This window comes from Salmo salar, chromosome ssa29 (assembly GCF_905237065.1).
Source record: "Salmo salar chromosome ssa29, Ssal_v3.1, whole genome shotgun sequence".
Lineage (NCBI taxonomy): Eukaryota > Metazoa > Chordata > Actinopteri > Salmoniformes > Salmonidae > Salmo > Salmo salar.
Genome location: NC_059470.1, coordinates 34,989,465 through 35,011,616, shown reverse-complemented (window position 1 = coordinate 35,011,616; position 22,152 = coordinate 34,989,465). Strand labels below are relative to the sequence as shown.

At 42.2% G+C, this 22,152-nt stretch overlaps 1 protein-coding gene across 5 annotated transcripts in view; it reads right to left on the bottom strand.

Moving 5' to 3' along the window:
- The window catches only part of LOC106590653 (collagen alpha-1(XI) chain), a 209,906-nt gene that overhangs the window by 5,341 nt on the left and 182,413 nt on the right, over positions 1-22,152 (bottom strand). For all 5 annotated transcript variants that reach the window (XM_045710693.1, XM_045710695.1, XM_045710694.1 and 2 more), the window contains 5 exons: positions 18,382-18,435; positions 9,429-9,482; positions 7,069-7,176; positions 6,685-6,738; positions 762-815 (listed from right to left, as the gene is read on the bottom strand). In XM_045710693.1, coding sequence (XP_045566649.1) covers positions 762-815; positions 6,685-6,738; positions 7,069-7,176; positions 9,429-9,482; positions 18,382-18,435 — 324 coding nt within the window. The remainder of the gene's footprint in view (positions 1-761; positions 816-6,684; positions 6,739-7,068; positions 7,177-9,428; positions 9,483-18,381; positions 18,436-22,152) is intronic.

Below are 22,152 nucleotides of genomic sequence, written 5' to 3'. Positions count from 1 at the left end.
CAAACATGAGTAGTAAGGACTGGGACCATTGAGAACACACATGATACTTACAGTAAAAACATTTTGAAGACGATTCCATGCCTGGCACCAGTACAACCCTGCTATAGCTGTTACACATAAAGTGAAATACAAAATCAGAACACTCATTCTACACATCTGAAATCATTATCACAGAAATGACTGACAAAATAGTTGCCCAGAATTTCTCTAAATGCAACTGAGGACAATATCCTCAACAACGTCTGAAAAATACGAGTGCCCTCTTCAGTCCCATTGATCTCAAACATGAAAAATGGCCACACAAATGAAAAATGAAGAGCTTGTGTCCTTTTAAACCAATCCTGCTCTCAACATTTGAGGCTGGCCATAACAGCAGTGTCCTGAGCTTCATTACTGACTTTAAATTCACTGGCAGATCTGCATCAAATGGAGCCAGCAATGTGGTAGGGTCCTATTCAATTCAAACTGGCTACCAGATTTCTCCAAATGTCAGTTTTAGTTTACCGCATATTTGGAGTAACTTTTAGTTTCAAACACAGTTGTGTCGAATACATGAATTTAAATGTATTGCTCTACCGGAAATATTTAGTTTGACCTTTCTAGAAATGCTGGTTATAGGGTTCAGATGAGTGGAGGTCCAATCCCAGCCACGCTCATGGCCATCGTCTCCAACCCACTACAGGTTAAACTCCCAACCCCTTCTCGTAACAGAGAAATCAAATCAATAAGTGCTTTGGGAAGGGAAATTGAGGCGGGCTCACCTTTTCACCCTTGGTGCCGGGGTCACCCTTCAGACCTGGGAGACCAGGGGGTCCCTAATTATCACAGAGACAAGATGGTTAGACATCAATTACACCACCTCAGTAGAGAAAGAACAAAAGGAAAAAATACCTATAGAGAGACAATGAGATAGGGAACTAGAGAGAGAGTTATTAGAGAGAGAGAGCACTATAAAAAGAGAGAGGAGAGAGAGAGAGGAGAGGAGAGAGAGAAATAAAGTGAGAAAGAAAGGAGAGAAAGATTACTATAAAAAGAGAGAGAGAAAGAGAGAGAAGAGAGAAAGAGCGAAGAGAATGAGAGAGAGAGACTTTCTGACTGTCTTTTCTGAATACCCACTCCTACAACCGTATATCCAACACATCTTCCCCAGCTATACAGACAGCCCCCCCAACACAGCATATCTCCTGAAACATCTCCCCCAGCTATACAGACAGCCCCCCCAACACAGCATATCTCCTCAAACATCTTCCCCAGCTATACAGACAGCCCCCCCAACACACCATATCTCCTGAAACATCTTCCCCAGCTATACAGACAGCCCCCAACACACCATATCTCCTGAAACATCTTCCCCAGCTATACAGACAGCCCCCAACACACCATATCTCCTGAAACATCTTCCCCAGCTATACAGACAGCCCCCCAACACACCATATCTCCTGAAACATCTTCCCCAGCTATACAGACAGCCCCCCAACACACCATATCTCCTGAAACATCTCCACACTTTTTATCATTTTATAGAACTCAAACTCAACCCTAAGGCGCGCAGAGACCATCCCATTAAACGATAGTAAAGGGTCTGTTATCCCCGCCCTTTGACCTTGTTCCTCCTTGTTAGCCAAATAGCGAACTTCGCCTGAGCAAACAGAAAATTCAACAAAACACATTTGGCCTTCTCCTTATTTGAATACCTGTACCCCATAATAAACATCCCAACAGTAAAAACCACCCCAACCTCTCACACAGACATTCCAACAGAGACATTAGTGGCATTAACCTGGCGCACACAGGAAACACATGAATCACAGTTTCTTTCATTACACAGAAAGGACACCCCTGCCCGATTCCCGGTTCAACCCGTACCAACCAGCTGTTAGTGGCCAGGGCTCCATGAAGAACCCTCCACTGGAGGTCCCTGACCTCTTTGGTACTGGGGGTTGTAGAGCCCCTTCCATCTAAAACCCACCATACTCTCTGCCCCACAAACCCCCTGCCACTGATGTACCTTCACTCCTGTTAGGCTCCTAATGTTCCTTACCTTAATGCAGAGGTTGTAGAGGGCTTTACCTCCCACCCCTTCAAACTCCCCCAGGCTCGGAGTGTTAAAATCTAACAAGTCCTCCAGACCCCCTTGCCAGTCTCCATTCTCTGCCGTCACATACAGTGGCGGAAACATTGGTGGCCCCTCGGCCGCTCAAACACCCCCCCTTACCGGCTCAGACAGTGCCTCCTGGATATCCTCCAGGAATCTCTCCAGCAGCCTAAGAGAGTTATTCCTGTTTGGTGTGCCAAGACTCCTGGGGTTTTCCACCCTTCCTCTCCCAGCAGTCTCAGGTCACCCAGCCTCACCCAGGGATGACTGGGTTGTGGAAGATAGGCTCCTTTCACACCCACAGCCCAGGCTCCACACCTCCTTCTCATGTGGGCCTCTATACCATCTACTGCATCTTGCCTATGCCGTTCGGCCATCGCTCATTCATATATCTTTATGTACATATTCTTATTCATTCCTTTACACTTGTGTGTATAAGGTAGTTGTGAAATTGTTAGGTTAGATATTACTGCACGGTCAGAACTAGAAGCACAAGCATTTCGCTACACTCGCATTAACATCTGCTAACCATGTGTATGTGACAAATCAAATTTGATTCATAAAGACAAAATCCATGTTGTTAATTTCTGCTTTTACAACAAGCAGCCTACCCCTACACACCTCTGTTGCACATTTTTACAGACAGACCCAGTGCAAAAAGGACTGCCACCCCTGCACTAAGATTTGTCCCATGGCTCAACACACTTGCCCCTTTCCACCAGAGCCCCCAATCGACTTCATTCAATACATCACTATGTGTCTCCTGCAGAAACAACACCTGTACTTTTTTTTGTTTTACATATTCACCCAACACACTCCTCTTCCCCGCATCTCTGGCGCCATTTATATTGAGCGAGCCTACCCAAAGAGTCTCCATAAGAAGTGGGAGAAAAGCCAGCAAAGAGAGAGACCAATAGCATAGCTCAAAAAAACCCAGTGTCAGAAAGAAACTATACATCTAAACAGTGTCTGAAGGTAAACTCTTTCGCACTGTTGTGACCCACTTCCTCAACCGTTTCCTGGGTGAGAGGACACCACGCCCCTCATTTTTCATAGCATGTTGTACTGATCGTACAAACTTTCTCGGATCAGAAAAAAAAAAATCCCCAAGATGAACTTTTTTCCCCTTGGTCTCATTCAGGAACCTTGTTAGTTCCCTCAACGTGTACTTAGACCCCTCTGCTTGACTGGCTGTCAGCTCCGGGCCCATTGAAGAGGAGTCTGAAAAAAAGGCCTCATCATCCTCTTCCTCAAACTCACTTTCCTCCTCATCTCCATCTCCCATCCTGACCACCTGCCCTTCCTCTCTGGTCAGGGCATCCCCCCCAGCACCAGGCAAAGGTTCCTTGGTGCCTTTGACCACACCCTTTTTCCTTTTCCGCTTGACACCCTCCTCCTCCCCCCTAGTCTTACACTTCCCCACTATACTCTCCTCATCCACTATCATAACTTGACTAGACCCAGCATCATCTACCCCACCATCTCTAGCCTGACTAGGCCCAGCCTCAGCTACCCCACCATCCATAGCCTGACTAGGCCCAGCCTCAGCTACACCACCATCCATAGCCTGACTAGGCCCAACATCATCTACACCACCATCCATAGCATGACTAGGCCCAGCCTCATCTACACCACCATCCCTGGCATGACTAGGCCCAGCCTCATCTACACCACCATCTCTAGCCTGACTAGGCCCAGCCTCATCTACACCACCATCCCTGGCATGACTATGCTCAGCCTCATCTACACCATCATCCTATGGCGTTCTGCATTAGCGTCAAACAGCCCCCGTGATATGCAACTTTTCAGGGAAGTTAGAAACCAATATACACAGGCAGTTAGAAAAGCTAAGGCTAGCTTTTTCAAGCAGAAATTTGCTTCCTGCAACACAAATTCAAAAAAGTTCTGGGACATTGTAAAGTCCATGGAGAATAAGAACACCTCCTCCCAACTGCCCACTGCACTGAGGATAGGAAACTCTGTCACCACCGATAAACCCACTATAATTGAGAATTTCAATAAGCATTTTTCTACGGCTGGCCATGCTTTCCACCTGGCTACCCCTACTGCAGTCAACAGCACTGCACCCCCCACAGCTACTCGCCCAAGCCTTCCCCATTTCTCCTTCTCCCAAATCCATTCAGCTGATGTTCTGAAAGAGCTGCAAAATCTGGACCCCTACAAATCAGCCGGGCTAGACAATCTGGACCCTTTCTTTCTAAAATTATCTGCCGAAATTATTGCAACCCCTATTACTAGCCTTTTCAATCTCTCTTTCGTGTCGTCTGAGATTCCCATAGATTGGAAAGCAGCTGCGGTCATCCCCCTCTTCAAAGGAGGGGACACTCTTGACCTAAATTGCTATAGACCTATATCCATCCTACCCTGCCTTTCTAAGGTCTTCGAAAGCCAAGTCAACAAACAGATTACCGACCATTTCGAATCCCACCGCACCTTCTCCGCTATGCAATCTGGTTTCAGAGCTGGTCATGGGTGCATCTCAGCCACGCTCAAGGTCCTAAACGATATCGTAACCGCCATCGATAAGAAACAATACTGTGCTGCCATTTTCATTGACCTGGCCAAAGCTTTCGACTCTGTCAATCACCACATCCTCATCGGCAGACTCAATAGCCTTGGTTTCTCTAATGATTGCATCGCCTGGATCACCAACTACTTCTCTGATAGAGTTCAGTGTGTCAAATCGGAGGGCCTGTTGTCCGGACCTCTGGCAGTCTCTATGGGGGTGCCACAGGGTTCCATTCTTGGGCCGACTCTATTCTCTGTATACATCAATGATGTCACTCTTGCTGCTGGTGAGTCTCTGATCCACCTCTACGCAGACGACACCATTCTGTATACTTCTGGCCCTTCTTTGGACACTGTGTTAACAACCCTCCAGACGAGCTTCAATGCCATACAACTCTCCTTCCGTGGCCTCCAACTGCTCCTAAATACAAGTAAAACTAAATGCAGGTCATCTACAAGACCCTGTTAGGTAAAGTCCCCCCTTATCTCCGCTCACTGGTCACCATAGCAGCACCCACCTGTAGCACGCACTCCAGCAGGTATATCTCTCTGGTCACCCTCAAAGCCAATTCCTCCTTTGGCCATCTCTCTTTCCAGTTCTCTGCTGCCAATGACTGGAACGAACTACAAAAATCTCTGAAACTGGAAACACTTATCTCCCTCACTAGCTTTAAGCACCAGTTGTCAGAGCAGCTCACAGATCACTGCACCTGTACATAGCCCATCTGTAATTTAGCCCAAACAACTACCTCTTCCCCTACTGTATTTATTTATTTTATTTTGCTCCTTTGCACCCCATTATCTCTATTTCTACTTTGCACTTTCTTCTACTACAAATCTACCATTCCAGTGTTTTACTTGATATATTGTATTTACTTTGCCACCATGGACTTTTTTTGCCTTTACCTCCCTTATCTCACCTCATTTGATCACATTGTACATAGACTTATTTTTCTACTGTATTATTGACTGTATATTTGTTTTACTCCATGCGTAACTCTGTGTTGTTGTATGTTGTCGAACTGCTTTGCTTTATCTTGGCCAGGTCGCAATTGTAAATGAGAACTTGTTCTCAACTTGCCTACCTGGTTAAATAAAGGTGAAATAAATAAATAAATACAAATCTCTAGCCTGGCTAGGCCCAGCATCATCTACACCACCATCCATAGCATGACTAGGCCCAGCCTCTGCTGTCTGCATCTCATTACCCCCTGCACATTAACCTCGATTTCCCCCACTGGCGCGTGTGCCCTCACCTTGTCTACGGCTTTTATGTGGGCACGCAAAGCTCTTATGCCCCAAATCCCCACACTCAAAAACACCGTAGACTATCTGTGCTGGCAAATCCTGCATAGAGCTCCTCCCCGTGCCTCACTTTAAAATGCACATTTAGCTGTTGCTCATTGTTATTCAGAAACATAAACACTTGCAAATTTGCGACTACCACTCTTGTCGAAGGGGTAGAGAGGTGAAACTGGCACCAACACACCCCTTACAAATATTCCACTAGCAATTAGCCTACCAACCAAATTTGCTCTTTTCATGAACACAACCACAGCTTTGTTCATTCTAGAAGCAGAATGTATAAATTCAGCTCCTACCTGTTCACCGACTGCAAGCAGAACCTCCTCCACTTTAACTCCATTCTCAGGAACACACCTGAATCCATGCCGTATCGACAGCGTCTCCTTCGCGCTAGGCTGAGAAGCCATCGCGCAAACCACACCTTCCAAACCCCAGGAAACTTACTCTGTCCTCTTCCACCCTAACTCTGAAAAAACCTGTGGATACCACTAAAACAAATAGTGCATTAACCCTCCACCATAGAAAATAAAAATTGAAAGAAAAGACCAAGAAAAGAATCAAGAAAGTTAGTTAGGACAGAGCCCTCCACACCAAACACTCAAACTCCAAAAAACTCCCAGCATGCACTGCGAGAGAGAGCACTAGAAAGAGAGAGAAGAGGGAGAGGGGGAGAGAGGAGAGGAAAGAGAGAGAGAAGAGAGCACTAGAGAGAGAAAGAGGGGGAGGGAGAGAGAGGGCTTATTATCTCTGCTGACCATAGGTCCAGGTGGGCCGTCTTGTCCAGAAGAACCAGGAAGTCCTTGTTCACCCTGAGAAGAGAAAAGCCATCCAATTAAAGTCCAGCATTACAACCTTCTGTAACTCTTATGGCCTCATATTGATTTCCTGTGCCCGGCACCATGATTAATTGCAGGAATACCGCAAAAAAAGTGTGTTTGAATAAACAACAGAAATGTATAAAGGACAAGCCAAATGGTACTATCGATTATTCCATGAGCACTGTTGTCAGACGGCTTTAGGGCTGTTTGGTCTCTCTCTCTGTGTGTGTGTGTGTGTGTGTGTGTGTGTGTGTGTGTATACGTGTGTACGTGTGCATGTGAATTTAAGGAAAGATGATGAACTTTGGATCTCAGACTTACAACGGGGCCGGGGATTCCACGCAGACCTTCTGGACCGGTCTTTCCCGAGGGCCCCTGGGGGCCGACGGGGCCAGCTTTACCTGGGGGTCCCTCGGCTCCAGACTCACCCTATAGTACAGGACAAGACTGTCACAATGCCACAACTCTAGATGTCCACGTCATTTCCATCTGATTTGATTGATGCTCTCTGTGTAATGACAATGTGTCTGTCTAGCAGGTAAACAACATGTCTTTATGTGTTCTAGATCTATTTATGTGTTCTAGATCTATTTATGTGTTCTGGATATCTTTATGTGTTCTGGGTCTCTTTATGTGTTCTAGATCTATTTATGTGTTCTGGATCTCTTTATGTGTTCTAGATCTCTTTATGTGTTCTGGGTCTCTTTATGTGTTCTGGATCTCTTTATGTGTTCTGGATCTCTTTATGTGTTCTAGATCTCTTTATGTGTTCTGGGTCTCTTTATGTGTTCTGGATCTCTTTATGTGTTCTAGATCTCTTTATGTGTTCTGGGTCTCTTTATGTGTTCTGGATCTCTTTATGTGTTCTGGATCTCTTTATGTGTTCTAGATCTCTTTATGTGTTCTGGGTCTCTTTATGTGTTCTGGATCTCTTTATGTGTTCTGGATCTCTTTATGTGTTCTAGATCTCTTTATGTGTTCTGGATCTCTTTATGTGTTCTGGATCTCTTTATGTGTTCTAGATCTCTTTATGTGTTCTGGGTCTCTTTATGTGTTCTGGATCTCTTTATGTGTTCTAGATCTCTTTATGTGTTCTGGATCTCTTTATGTGTTCTGGATCTCTTTATGTGTTCTGGATCTCTTTATGTGTTCTGGATCTCTTTATGTGTTCTAGATCTTTTTATGTGTTCTGGATCTCTTTATGTGTTCTAGATCTTTTTATGTGTTCTGGATCTCTTTATGTGTTCTGGATCTCTTTATGTGTTCTAGATCTCTTTATGTGTTCTGGATCTCTTTATGTGTTCTGGGTCTCTTTATGTATTCTGGGTCTCTATGTGTTCTGGGTCTCTTTATGTGTTCTAGATCTTTTTATGTGTTCTGGATATCTTTATGTGTTCTGGATCTCTATATGTGTTCTGTATCTCTTTATGTGTTCTGGATCTCTTTATGTGTTCTGGATCTCTTTATGTGTTCTGGATCTCTTTATGTGTTCTGGGTCTCTTTATGTGTTCTGTATCTCTTTATGTGTTTTAGAACTCTTTATGTGTTCTGTATCTCTTTATGTGTTCTGGATCTCTTTATGTGTTTTGGAACTCTTTATGTGTTCTAGATCTTTTTATGTGTTCTGGATCTCTTTATGTGTTCTGGGTCTCTTTATGTGTTCTGTATCTCTTTATGTGTTTTAGAACTCTTTATGTGTTCTGTATCTCTTTATGTGTTCTGGATCTCTTTATGTGTTTTGGAACTCTTTATGTGTTCTAGATCTTTTTATGTGTTCTGGATCTCTTTATGTGTTCTGGGTCTCTTTATGTGTTCTGGATCTCTTTATGTGTTCTGGATCTCTTTATGTGTTCTGGATCTCTTTATGTGTTCTGGATCTCTTTATGTGTTCTGGATCTCTTTATGTGTTCTGGATCTCTTTATGTGTTCATAATGATCTAACCCCTAACAACAGATGATAGACTGGGTTCTTATCCACTTCACGTCCTTGTCGTGTTCTAGATCTCTTTATGTGTTAATAATGATCTATGGTTCTTTGAAGAACCCCTAACAGATGATAGATGTTTCCACTTCCCGTCCTTGTCGTGTGTACTGTCAAAGAGACATTCCTCCTACTGCGTTGAGCTTTAGGTGACTATAGCCTAGTCTTATGTTCACAGAGCAGCATAGATAACATCTGGAGGGTTTAGATAACAATGGGACTCTGTGATTGATGTGAAACAACAATGCCCAGTCTAAACCATAGCAGAGTGGGATAGGGCTAGAGACAACTGGCAAACAGACTTGTGACATGTCAGAGCTAGATACAGCACAGTACGTTTCCACAAATTAAGGTACAACACATAGTAAACACATTAAAAACACACAAACTCAATCTAAGCTAAAATAGGCTGTGTGAGTCCATACATTTCAATCTGATCTTGAGTGGAAAACCTTCAAACTCCCCCGACTTCCTGGGGGTTGTGTGTTTTAATTTGGGAGGAGGGGAGAGAGATTAAAGGAAAAGGGAAGAGGGGACAAGGGATGAGGAGAGAGGGATGAGTGGAGAGGGAAGAGTGGAGAGGGTGGAGGGTGAGGGAACAGGGAAGTGGGGTGAGGGGTGAGGCATGGGGGCTTGCTGTGGAGTCTGGAGTTCCTGATGCTGCTCTCTGGGTAAAGGTTGAATTGATTTTGTAGGTTACCTTGGTGCCCTTCTCTCCTTGTCTACCCTCTGTACCGGCAGATCCTGGGGGGCCCTGGGGAAGACGAGAAGACACGCTTTAGTATCACACAGCAGTGTGTCCGTGTGTGTCCGTGTGTGCACGCATGCGCAAGAATAATGTTTGTGTGTGTTTGTTTATTAGTCTGTGCATGTCTGCATGTGCAGTCAACAACAACATTGTGAGGGCAGTAATTCAGGTCAATTGTAACAAATCGTTACAGTGAAATACATCCATTGGACATCAATCAAACACACCAGTAAGAACCCAGAGTTGTGTTTGTAGTGAAATATTTCACTGAGTACTGAGGAAATGAGAAGTTGCTTGAACAAACATTTGGCTACGGGGCTGTACTTGAAGATTAAAAATAAACCTAGAAACAAATACTAGACATAGCAATATTGACATTTTAGTCCTTCAACAGATGTTCTTATCCAGAGCGACGTACAGTAGTGAGTGCACACATTTTCGCACTGGTCCCCCCGAAGGAATTGAACCCGAGACCCTGGAGTTGCAATTGCCATGCTCTACCAACTGAGTCACACAGGACCATAACACAACCTCTAAAATATTCCTGAATTAGGGGTTGAAAATGACACTACTAAATCCATAAACCAGTTCATATCTAGTAGCTTCAGTATTCCCCCCTGAGAACATCTTCATTCAATACAACACTGATGAAAACCAGAGTCTGGATCAAATCTCCTTGAAAAGTACACCTTAATCTACCCACAAATTTGCAAAGAAAATCTGTTTGACTGAACGGGAGTGAGGACATGCTTCATACCCATATAACAGAACTGAACTACTTCTCACTCACACACACCTCTCCCTCTCTAGTCTCCGATCACTTCAAGGGTTTCCAGGTGATCTGTTCTTTCTAGCCACCTCTCAGCCTAAGGCTGTCTCTTTCAACTATAAAAGGGGTCCTCACATCAAAACCCCATGCGGTCCACAGAGAGGGACACTTCTCTGATCAGACAGCATGGGAAAGCAAGGATGGCAACAGGGCTGTGTGTTTTGACTGAGTTCCCATGTAGAGATGGCAGCAGGGATATGTGTTTTTACTGATGTAGAGATGTGGTCAAACAGGGCTGTGTGTTTTGACTGAGTTCCCATGTAGAGATGACATCAGGGCTGTGTGTTTTGACTGAGTTCCCATGTAGAGATGGCAGCAGGGATATGTGTTTTTACTGATGTAGAGATGTGGTCAAACAGGGCTGTGTGTTTTGACTGAGTTACCATGTAGAGATGACATTAGGGCTGTGTGTTTTGACTGAGTTCCCATGTAGAAATGACATCAGGGCTGTGTGTTTTGACTGTGTTCCCATGAAGAGATGAAAGCAGGGCTGTGTGTTTTGACTGAGTTCCCATGTAGAAATGACAAGCAGGGCTGTGTGTTTTGACTGAGTTCCCATGTAGAAATGACATCAGGGCTGTGTGTTTTGACTGAGTTCCCATGTAGAAATGACAAGCAGGACTGTGTGTTTTGACTGAGTTCCCTTGTAGAGATGAAAGCAGGGCTGTGTGTTTTGACTGAGTCCCCATGTAGAAATGACATCAGGGCTGTGTGTTTTGACTGAGTTCCCTTGTAGAGATGTAAGCAGGGCTGTGTGTTTTGACTGAGTCCCCATGTAGAAATGACATCAGGGCTGTGTGTTTTGACTGTGTTCCCATGTAGAGATGAAAGCAGGGCTGTGTGTTTTGACTGAGTTCCCATGTAGAAATGACAAGCAGGGCTGTGTGTTTTGACTGAGTTCCCATGTAGAAATGACATCAGGGCTGTGTGTTTTGACTGAGTTCCCATGTAGAAATGACAAGCAGGACTGTGTGTTTTGACTGAGTTCCCTTGTAGAGATGAAAGCAGGGCTGTGTGTTTTGACTGAGTCCCCATGTAGAAATGACATCAGGGCTGTGTGTTTTGACTGAGTTCCCTTGTAGAGATGTAAGCAGGGCTGTGTGTTTTGACTGAGTCCCCATGTAGAAATGACATCAGGGCTGTGTGTTTTGACTGAGTTCCCATGTAGAAATGACAAGCAGGGCTGTGTGTTTTGACTGAGTTCCCATGTAGAAATGACAAGCAGGGCTGTGTGTTTTGACTGAGTTCCCATGTAGAAATGACAGCAGGGCTGTGTGTTTTGACTGAGTTCCCATGTAGAAATGACAGCAGGGCTGTGTGTTTTGACTGAGTTCCCATGTAGAAATGACAGCAGGGCTGTGTGTTTTGACTGATTTAGAGATATGGCCAAAACGGCAGCATCAGCTTTGTTTCTCTGCTTTCACCCTCACTTTCTGCTTTCACCCTCACTTGCCGGTTCCCCTCTCCCCACTGGGATTTTCTGTCTCTAACCCTATTACAGGGTGGTTGGGTTAGAGACAAGTTGGTGGTTGAAGATATCCCTCTAGTGGTGTGGGGGCTGTGCTTTGGCAAAGTGGGTGGGGTTATATCCTGCCTGTTTGGCCCTGTCCGGGGGTATCATCGGATGGGGCCACAGTGTCTCCTGACCGCTCCTGTCTCAGCCTCCAGTATTTATGCTGCAGTAGTTTATGTCTCAGGGGGCTAGGGTCAGTCTGTTATATCTGGAGTATTTCTCCAGTGTCCTGTGTGAATTTAAGTATGCTCTCTCTAATTCTCTCTTTCTTTCTTTCTCTTGGGGGACCTGAGCCCTAGGACCATGCCTCAGGACTACCTGGCATGATGACTCTTTGCTGTCCCCAGTCCACCTGGCCGTGCTGCTGCTCCAGTTTCAACTGTTCTGCCTGTGGCTATGGAACCCTGACCTGTTCACCGGACATGCTACCTGTCCCAGACCTGCTGTTTTCAACTCTCTAGAGACTGCAGGAGCGGTAGAGATACTCTCAATGATCGGCTATGAAAAGCCAACTGACATTTACTCCTGAGGTGCTGACCTGTTGTACCCTCGACAACTACTGTGATTATTATTATTTGACCGTGCTGGTCATTTATGAATATTTGAACATCTTGGCCATGTTCTGTTATAATCTCCACCCGGCACTGCCAGAAGAGGACTGGCCACCCCTCATAGCCTGGTTCCTCTCTAGGTTTCTTCCTAGGTTTTGGCCTTTCTAGGGAGTTTTTCCTGGCCACCGTGCTTCTACACCTGCATTGCTTGCTGTTTGGGGTTTTAGGCTGGGTTTCTGTACAGCATTTTGAGACATCAGCTGATGTAAGAAGGGCTGTATAAATACAGCCCTTCTTTTGATTTGATTTGACTTGATGAGTTGTGAGCGATAGGCCAACATGATGCTTCTTCTGTTAACACCAAACTGCTGACTACCTACTGTAGTTGTCCCTAGTCTTCCAACCATATTCTGTTAACACCAAACTGCTGACTACCTACTGTAGTTGTCCCTAGTCTTCCAACCATATTCTGTTAACACCAAACTGCTGACTACCTACTGTAGTTGTCCCTACTCTTCCAACCATATTCTGTTAACACCAAACTGCTGACTACCTACTGTAGTTGTCCCTAGTCTTCCAACCATATGAAATAGTATTGGGAATATTTGTGATCTGTATGTTGTCTTGTCTTGGGGTAGTATAAATACAACAGCAGTCTAAAAACAAATGAACTACTCTAAACTGTAAATGGTATGTCTTTCCAGTTAAATATCTATATTGAGACAAAAAATCAAACCTTTAAGATAAAAACAAATGAGATTCAAATAACTAAAGAATGTCTCTGGTGCTAAATGGATTTAGACAGTGCCTGAAGGATCTGGAGAGAGATTTCAGCTTCATTTCAAATTGCTATAGGTAAACTGCTGAGGAAGTAAAAACACCCTGCAACGCTAAATGCAAAACAACTCTACCCCCAAATTACTGATTCAGGGGAGCAGAATGCCTGGGAGTTGCAGAAATCGTTCTAGGTAAACATTTTTGGGGGAAGCAGATAAAATGCCTATGATGATGAAATAGCCATTTTCCTAAAATAATCCCCTGGCCATTAGGAGCTGCATGTTGATATGATGCTAAATACTCTGAATATAAATTCCGTCAAGCACATTGCAAAAGCAATTGCCGGTTTTTGTGTCTGCTGTAAATTGCAGCTATTTTAAGCTATAGCCTGTGTCATAAAGCCGTTGCAGAAGATAGCTCGAGATAGTGACTTCTTTGAGAAATGTGGGACAATAATTGCCACTTTTCTTTTAAAGAAAGAATTTAACATCCGTCAAAAGGAAGTTCATGCACTATTTGGGATTCACTAATGTCGCGTGCTTTCAACTGATATTAGCCAACCATGAATGATGTTACACCTGATAAGTTCCCAGGGAACGTCAAAGGGAATTTACAGTGCCTTCGGAAAGTACTGAGACCCTTGACTTTTTCCACATTTTGTTATATTACAGCCTTATTCCAAAATGTATTTAAAACAAGAAATAATCATCAATCTACACACAATACTCAATAATGACAAAGCAGTACTTTACTCAGTACTTTGTTGAAGCCCCTTTGGCAGCGATTACAGCCTCGATTCTTCTTGGGTATGACGCTACAAGCTTGGCACACCTGTATTTAGGGGAGTTTCTCCCATTCTTCTCTGCAGATCCTCTCAAGCTCTGTCAGTTTGGATGGGGAGCGTTGCTGCACAGGTATTTTCAGGTCTCTCCAGAGATGTTCAATCGGGTTTAAGTTCGGGCTCTGGCTCAGCCACTCAAGGACAATCAGAGACTTGTCCCGAAGCCACTCCTGCATTGTCTTGGCTGTGTGCTTAGGGTCATTGTCCTGTAGCGAGGTGAACCTTCGCCCCCCAGTCTGAGGTCGTGAGCACTCTGGAGCAGGTTGTCATCAAGGATCTCTCTGTACTTTGCTACATTCATCTTTCCCTCGATCCTGACTAGTCTCCCAGTCCCTGCCGCTGAAAAACATCCCCACAGCATGATGCTGCCACCACCATGCTTCACAGTAGGAATGGTGCCAGGTTTCCTCCAGATGTGAAGCTTGGCATTCATGTCAAATAATTCAATATTGGTTTCATCAGACCAGAAAATCTTGTTTCTCATGGTCTGAGAGACTTTAGGTGGCTTTTGGCAAACTCCAAGCGGGCTGTTATGTACCTTTTACTGAGGAGTGGCTTCCATCTGGCCACTCTACCATAAATGCCTGATTGGTGGAGTGCTGCAGAGATGGTTGTCCTTCTGGAAGGTTCTCCTATCTCCATAGAGGAACTCTAAAGCTCTGTCAGAGTGACCATCGAGTTCTTGGTCACCTCCCTGACTAAGGCCCTTCTCCCCCTGATTGCTCAGTTTGGCCGGGCAGCCAGCTTTAGGAAGCGTCTTGGTGGTTCCAAACTTCTTCCATTTAATAATGATGGAGGCAACTGTGTTCTTGGGGACCTTCAATGCTGCAGAATTTTTTTGGTACGCTTCCCCAGATCTGTGCCTCGTCACAATCCTGTCTCAGAGCTCTACGGACAATTCCTTCGACCTCATGGCTTAGTTTTTGCTCTGACATGCACTGTCAACTGTGGGACCTTATACAGACATGTGTGTGCCTTTCCAAATCATGTCCAATCAATTGAATTTACTACAGGTGGACTCAATCAATTTGTAGAAACATCTAAAGGATGATCAATGAAAACAGGGTGAACCTGAGCTCAACTTTGAGTCTCATACAAAGGCTCTGAATACTTATGTAAATAAGGTATTTCTGTTTTATATTTTTAATACATTTGCAAAAATGTCTAACAACCTGTTAACTTTGTCATTATGGGTTACTGTGTGTAGATTGCTGAGGATTTTATTTATTTTAATCAATTTTAGATGAAGTCTATAACGTAACAAAATGCGGAGAAGGTCAAGAGGTCTGAATACTTTCCGAAGGCACTGTACATGGTAGCAGCTTTATACAGTGAAGTCAGACATGAAGTACCTCTTTGGAAAAGGGTCATCATCATAACAAAAAGTATTTTAAATGCAAGCTACATCTTTATCTTTGCATCAGAGACCAAAATGTCAGGAAAGTCCATTTTTACCGGTGAACTGAGTTGGTGACGGCTGACCTGCCTCTGTAATGACATCTCACTACAGCACAACCATACAATCGGCAGGTAGCCTAGTGGTTAGAGCGTTGGGCCAGTAACCGAAAGGCTCGAATCCTTGAGCTGACAAGATAAAAATCTGTCGTTCTGCCCCTGAGCAAGGCAGTTAACCCACGGTTCCCCCCCGGGTGCTGTGGATGTCGATTAAGGCAGCCCCCCTGCACCTCTCTGATTCACATCGGTTGGGTTAAATGCAGAAGACACATTTCAGTTGAAGGCATTCAGTTGTAGATTCCTGTAGACAAGCCCCAAGGAGGGACAGATAGAGGTCTATGTCCTGAAAATACCCACATCATACCCCTCCCTCTCTGTTCTTCTAGCGTTATTCCATGGCTGTCAGTCAAAGTAGCCCAGATCAACAGTGTGTCAGGGGAGATTTCGCTCTCTCTCTAGACAGTAAATTCGTTTTGGGCCTGGTGCTTTTTTGCCCTATTTTCCTCACAGAGAAAAGAAAACAGAAGCTACAGTATTTCACAAAGCGTGCCATGACTATGAAATTGATACACCATATATACAAAAGTATGTGGACACCACTTCAAATGAGTGGATTTGGCTATTTCAGCTACACCCGTTGCAGACAGGAGTCTAACATCTAGCACACAGCCATGCAATCTCCATCGAAACATTGGCAGTAAAATGGCCTTATTGAAGAGCTAAATGACTTTCAACGTGGCATGGTCATAGGATGCCACATTTCCAACAAAGTCAGTTAGTCAAATTTCTGCCCTGCTGGAGCTGCCCCGGTCAACTGTAAGTGCTGTGATTGTGAAGTGGAAACGTCTAGGAACAACAACAGCTCAGCCGCGAAGTGGTAGGCCACAAAAGCTCACTGAATGAGACCGCCAAGTGCTGAAGCACGAAGCGCGTAAAAATCATCTGTCCTCGGTTGCAACACTCACTACCAAATTCGAAAATACCTCTGGAAGCAACGTCAGCACAATAACTGATTGTCTGGAGCTTTACGGGTTTCCATGGCTGAGCAGCCGCGCACACAAGCCTAAGCTCACTATATGTAATGCCAAGCATTGGCTAGAGGGGTGTAAAGGTCGCCGCCATTGGACTCTGGAGCAATGGAAACGCGTTCTCCGGAGTGATGAATCACGTTCACGTTTCGCCCAACATCAGTGCCCAACCTCACTAATACTCTTGTGGTTGAATGGAAACAAGTCCTCGCAGAAATGTTCCAACATCTAGTGGAAAGCCTTCGCAGAAGAGTGGAGGCTGTTATAGCAGCAAAGGGGGGAACAACTCCATATTAATGTCCATGATATTGGAATGAGATGTTCGATGAGCAGGGATCAACATACTTTTGGTCATGTAGAGACAGCTTACATTTCCATGTACAGACAGCTCAGTGGGCTTTGAGATCTCTTTAATTTCCATGTACAGACAGCTCAGTGGGCTTTGAGATATCTTTAATTTCCATGTAGAGACAGCTCAGTGGGCTTTGAGATAGCTTACATTTCCATGTACAGACAGCTCAGTGGGCTTTGAGATAGCTTACATTTCCATGTACAGACAGCTCAGAGGGCTTTGAGATAGCTTACATTTCCATGTACAGACAGCTCAGAGGGCTTTGAGATAGCTTACATTTCCATGTACAGACAGCTCAGTGGGCTTTGAGATATCTTTAATTTCCATGTACAGACAGCTCAGTGGGCTTTGAGATATCTATAATTTCCATGTAGAAACAGCTCAGTGAGCTTTGAGATATCTTTAATTTCCATGTACAGACAGCTCAGTGGGCTTTGAGATATCTATAATTTCCATGTAGAAACAGCTCAGTGAGCTTTGAGATATCTTTAATTTCCATGTAGAAACAGCTCAGTGGGCTTTGAGATATCTATAATTTCCATGTAGAAACAGCTCAGTGGGCTTTGAGATATCTTTAATTTCCATGTAGAGACAGCTCAGTGGGCTTGAGATCTCTTTAATTTCCATGTAGAAACAGCTCAGTGAGCTTTGAGATATCTTTAATTTCCATGTAGAGACAGCTCAGTGGGCTTGAGATCTCTTTAATTTCCATGTAGAAACAGCTCAGTGGGCTTTGAGATCTCTTTCATTTCCATGTAGAGACAGCTCAGTGGGCTTTGAGATCTCTTTAATTTCCATGTAGAGACAGCTCAGTGGCCCTGACCCTGCAAATCCAAAATTGTTTTTCCTCGCTCACTGTTGATAAAGGGGGAGGGGGGGGATTGTTGTAGAGTTTGGATGGATTGTTTAGGGTAAAGAATTCTCACCTGATGACTCTAGGTTTAATCAACAATGACTGGGTGCATTTCTATGTCTGGTTTAATAATAAGATGAATACAATACATAGAACTGTGTGTCAATAGGTGTTGGATATGGGACAATGGGACTCGGTCAAAAAAATCTAGTCCAAAACGTGATTAATGAGTTAGCATTAAACCAAATCCAAATTGTATTAGTCACATGCGCCAAATACAACAGGCGTAGACCTTACAGGGAAAGGCTTACTTACAAGCCCCTAACCAACAATGCAGTTAAAAAAATATGAATAAGAAATAAAAGTAACAAGTATTTAAAGAGCTGCGGTAAAATAACAATAGCGAGACTATATATAGGGGAGTACCGGTACAGAGTCAATGCGCGGGGGCACCGGTTAGTCGAGGTAATTGAGGTAATAAGTACATGTAGGTAGAGTTATTAAAGTGACTATGCATAGATGATAACAACAGAGAGTAGCAGCAGTGTAAAAGGGGGGGGGGGGGCAAATGCAAATAGTAAAAACACACAATATAACGTACTATATTGTTCAATCTTTTGTCTGATATGGGTGAAAGTGATATTGACGTCTGTGGTGTGTTGGTTGTGATGATGATGAACACGATGATGAAGATGCTTAGACTTACTCTCTTGCCGGGGGGACCAGGTGGACCAGATTCACCAGATGGACCAGGGGGACCCTAGAGGACAGAAGACGTACAAAATAGAAGAAGAGACGAGGAACGAGAGTTAGGAGTGAACACAGTCTGTTGTGAATAAAGGTACATTAACGTGATATAGAAGATTAGTATTTGAAATCTCCAATGGATTGTCCAATATCCTAACAAAGAGAGGAATATGTGACTACATATTGACATTAGACAGGTATGAATTCCAAAAGGCTTAACTGATATCTACGAGTGGAGTTAGACGCCGTAGTCTGAGATACCGCATTGGTTTTCAGAATCAGCTTCATCCAATTATCTCAAAGTTAATTAGATGCAATCACAGCACATTTCGGGTTTACTTAACCAAATATTTGAACAACACAAATGAGAAAGTGGAGAATACAACTCTGAGCGGATAGGAATTAACAGAATTATTCAACTGCGTAATTTGGTTTATAGTGAAACTCTCCATTGTTATTTCAGAGAATTAAATATGATTTTAAAGTTGAACTTCACCGAAACATTACAAAACCTTATTTTACTTTAACTTCAAATGACACTTCAAAATACCTTACTCGGATACCTTACACAATACCTTACTCTAATACCACACACTTTATATAATACCTAACACTTTATACAATACCTTACTCTGATACCACACACTTTATATAATACCTACACTACACAATACCTTACTCTGATACCACACACTTTATATAATACCTAACACTTTACACAATACCTTACTCTGATACCACACACTTTATATAATACCTAACACTTGACACAATACCACACACTTTATATAATACCTAACACTTTACACAATACCTTACTCTGATACCACACACTTTATATAATACCTAACACTTGACACAATTCCACACACTTTATATAATACTTAACACTTTACACAATACCTTAACTCCGATAACGTACACTTTACATAATACCTTACTCTGCTCCCTTACAACTTACATAATACCTTACAAATTACATAACACCTTACTCTGATACCTTACACTTTACACAACACCTTACACTTTACATAACACTTTACACAATACTTACACAATACCTTACACTTTACAAAATACCTTACTCTGATACCTTACACTTTACATAATACTTTACAATGTACATAATACCTTAACCTGATACCTTACACACTACCTTACACTTTACAATTTACATACTACCTTACTCTGATACCATACACTTCACATAATACATGACACGTTTCTTAATCCTTTACTATGATACCTTACACTTTACATAATACATTACACTTGAAATAATATCTTAATCTGATACCTTGCACTTTTTATAATAGCTTACTCTGATACCGTACACTTCAAATAATACCTTACTAAGATACCTTACAAGTTATATAATACTTTACTCTGATTCCTTACACTTTTAATTAAACATTACACTTTACATAACACCTTACTAAGATACCTTACACTATATATAATACCTTACTCTGATTCTTTACACTTTGCATAATACCCAATTTGTAAGTCGCTCTGGATAAGAGCGTCTGCTAAATGACGTAAATGTAACTGTAAATGTACCTTACACTTTACATAATACCTTAAACTTTACAACATTCCTTACACTTTACACAATACCATAATTTGATACCTTAAATTTTACATAATACCTTACACCACATAATATCTTACACTTTACATAATACCTTACTCTGATACCTTACACTTTACCCTCTCTGGGGTAGGGGGCAGTATTTTGAAGTTTGGATGACAAACGTGCCCAAAGTAAACTGCCTGTTACTCAGGCCCAGAAGATAAGATATGCATATAATTGGTAGATTTGGATAGAACACTCTGAAGTTTCTAAAACTGTTAAAATAATGTCTGTGAGTATAACAGAACTGATATGGCAGGCGAAAACCCGAGGAAAATCCATCCAGGAAGTGGGATTTTTTTGATGTGAGTTGTTTTCCATTGACTGCCTATTGACTATGTAATGGCTTAGAGCACAGATTGCAGTTCCTATGGCTTCCACTAGATGTCAACAGTCTTTAGACATTGTTTCAGGCTTGTATTCTGAAAAATGAGGAAGAATGAGACCATTTTGTAAGTGGACTGTAGAATGAAGCAAAACTGGTTTGCGCGCATGACCGATTGCGCACCCTTCGTTGTTTTTCCTTTCTATTGAATACGCTATTGTCCGGTTGAAATATTATCCATTATTTAGATAATTGACAACCTGAGAATTAATTATAAACATCGTTTGACATGTTTCAACATACTTTACCGGTACTATTAGGATGTATTCGTCTGCATGTTTTGACCGCCTTGGAGCCAGTGGATTACAGAACAAATGCGCCAACATGGATATAAAGAGGGACTTTATCGAACAAAATGAAAATGTATTGTGTAGCTGGGACTCTTGTGACTGCAACCATATGAAGATCTTCAAAGGTAAGTGATTAATTTTATTGCTATTTCTGACTTTTGTAATTCCTTTACTTGGTTGTAAAATGTTTGTATGCTTTTGTAAGCGGGGCGCTAGCGTCCCACATACCCCAGAGAGATTAAATAATACCTTACACTTTACATAACACGTTACCCAGATACCTTGCACTTTGCATAATACTTTACACTTTATAAAATATCTTACTCTGATACCTTACACTTTACATAATACCTTAATTTGATACCTTACACTTTACATAATGCTTTACAATGTACATAATACCTTAACCTGATACCTTACACATCACACACTACATTACACTTTACATACTACCTTACTCTGATACCATACACTTTACATAATACATGACACGTTTCTTAATCCTTTACTATGATACCTTACACTTTACATTATACATTACACTTGAAATAATACCTTACTCTGATACCTTACACTTTATATAATAGCTTACTCTGATACCGTACACTTTAAACAATACATTACACTTCAAATAATACCTTTTCTAAGATACCTTACACGTTATATAATACCTTACACTTTTAATTAAACATTACACTTTACACAATAGCTTACTAAGATACCTTACACTTTACCTTACTCTGATACCTTACATGTTACATAATACCTTACATAATAGACATTACATACCAATTTGCTATGATATCTTACACTTCACACAATACTTTACTATAATACTTTACATAATACATTACACTTGAACTAATACCTTACTCTCATACCTTACACTTTACATAATACATTACACTTTACATAATACCTTACGCTGATACCTTAAACTTTACATAATACATTACACATTACACTTCACATAATACATTACTTTAATACCTTACACGTTACATAATACATTACACTTTACATAATACCTTACGCTGATACCTTAAACTTTACATTATACATTACAGTTTACATAACACATTACATTTCACATAATACCTTACACTTTACATAATACATTACACTTGAAATAATACCTAACTCTCATACCTTTCACTTTACACAAAACCTTACACTCAACATAATACCGTACTCTGATACCTTACACTTTAAATAATACCTTACACTGTATATACTACCTTAATCTGATACCTTACATTTTGTATAATACCTTACTCTAATACCTTATACTTTAAATAATACCTTAAAGTTTACATAATACCTTACTTTGATACCTTACATATTACATAATACATTAATCTGAGGCAAACACACACACACACACGAACTCATTCCTATTGCTAAGAGTAAAAACAATGTTCT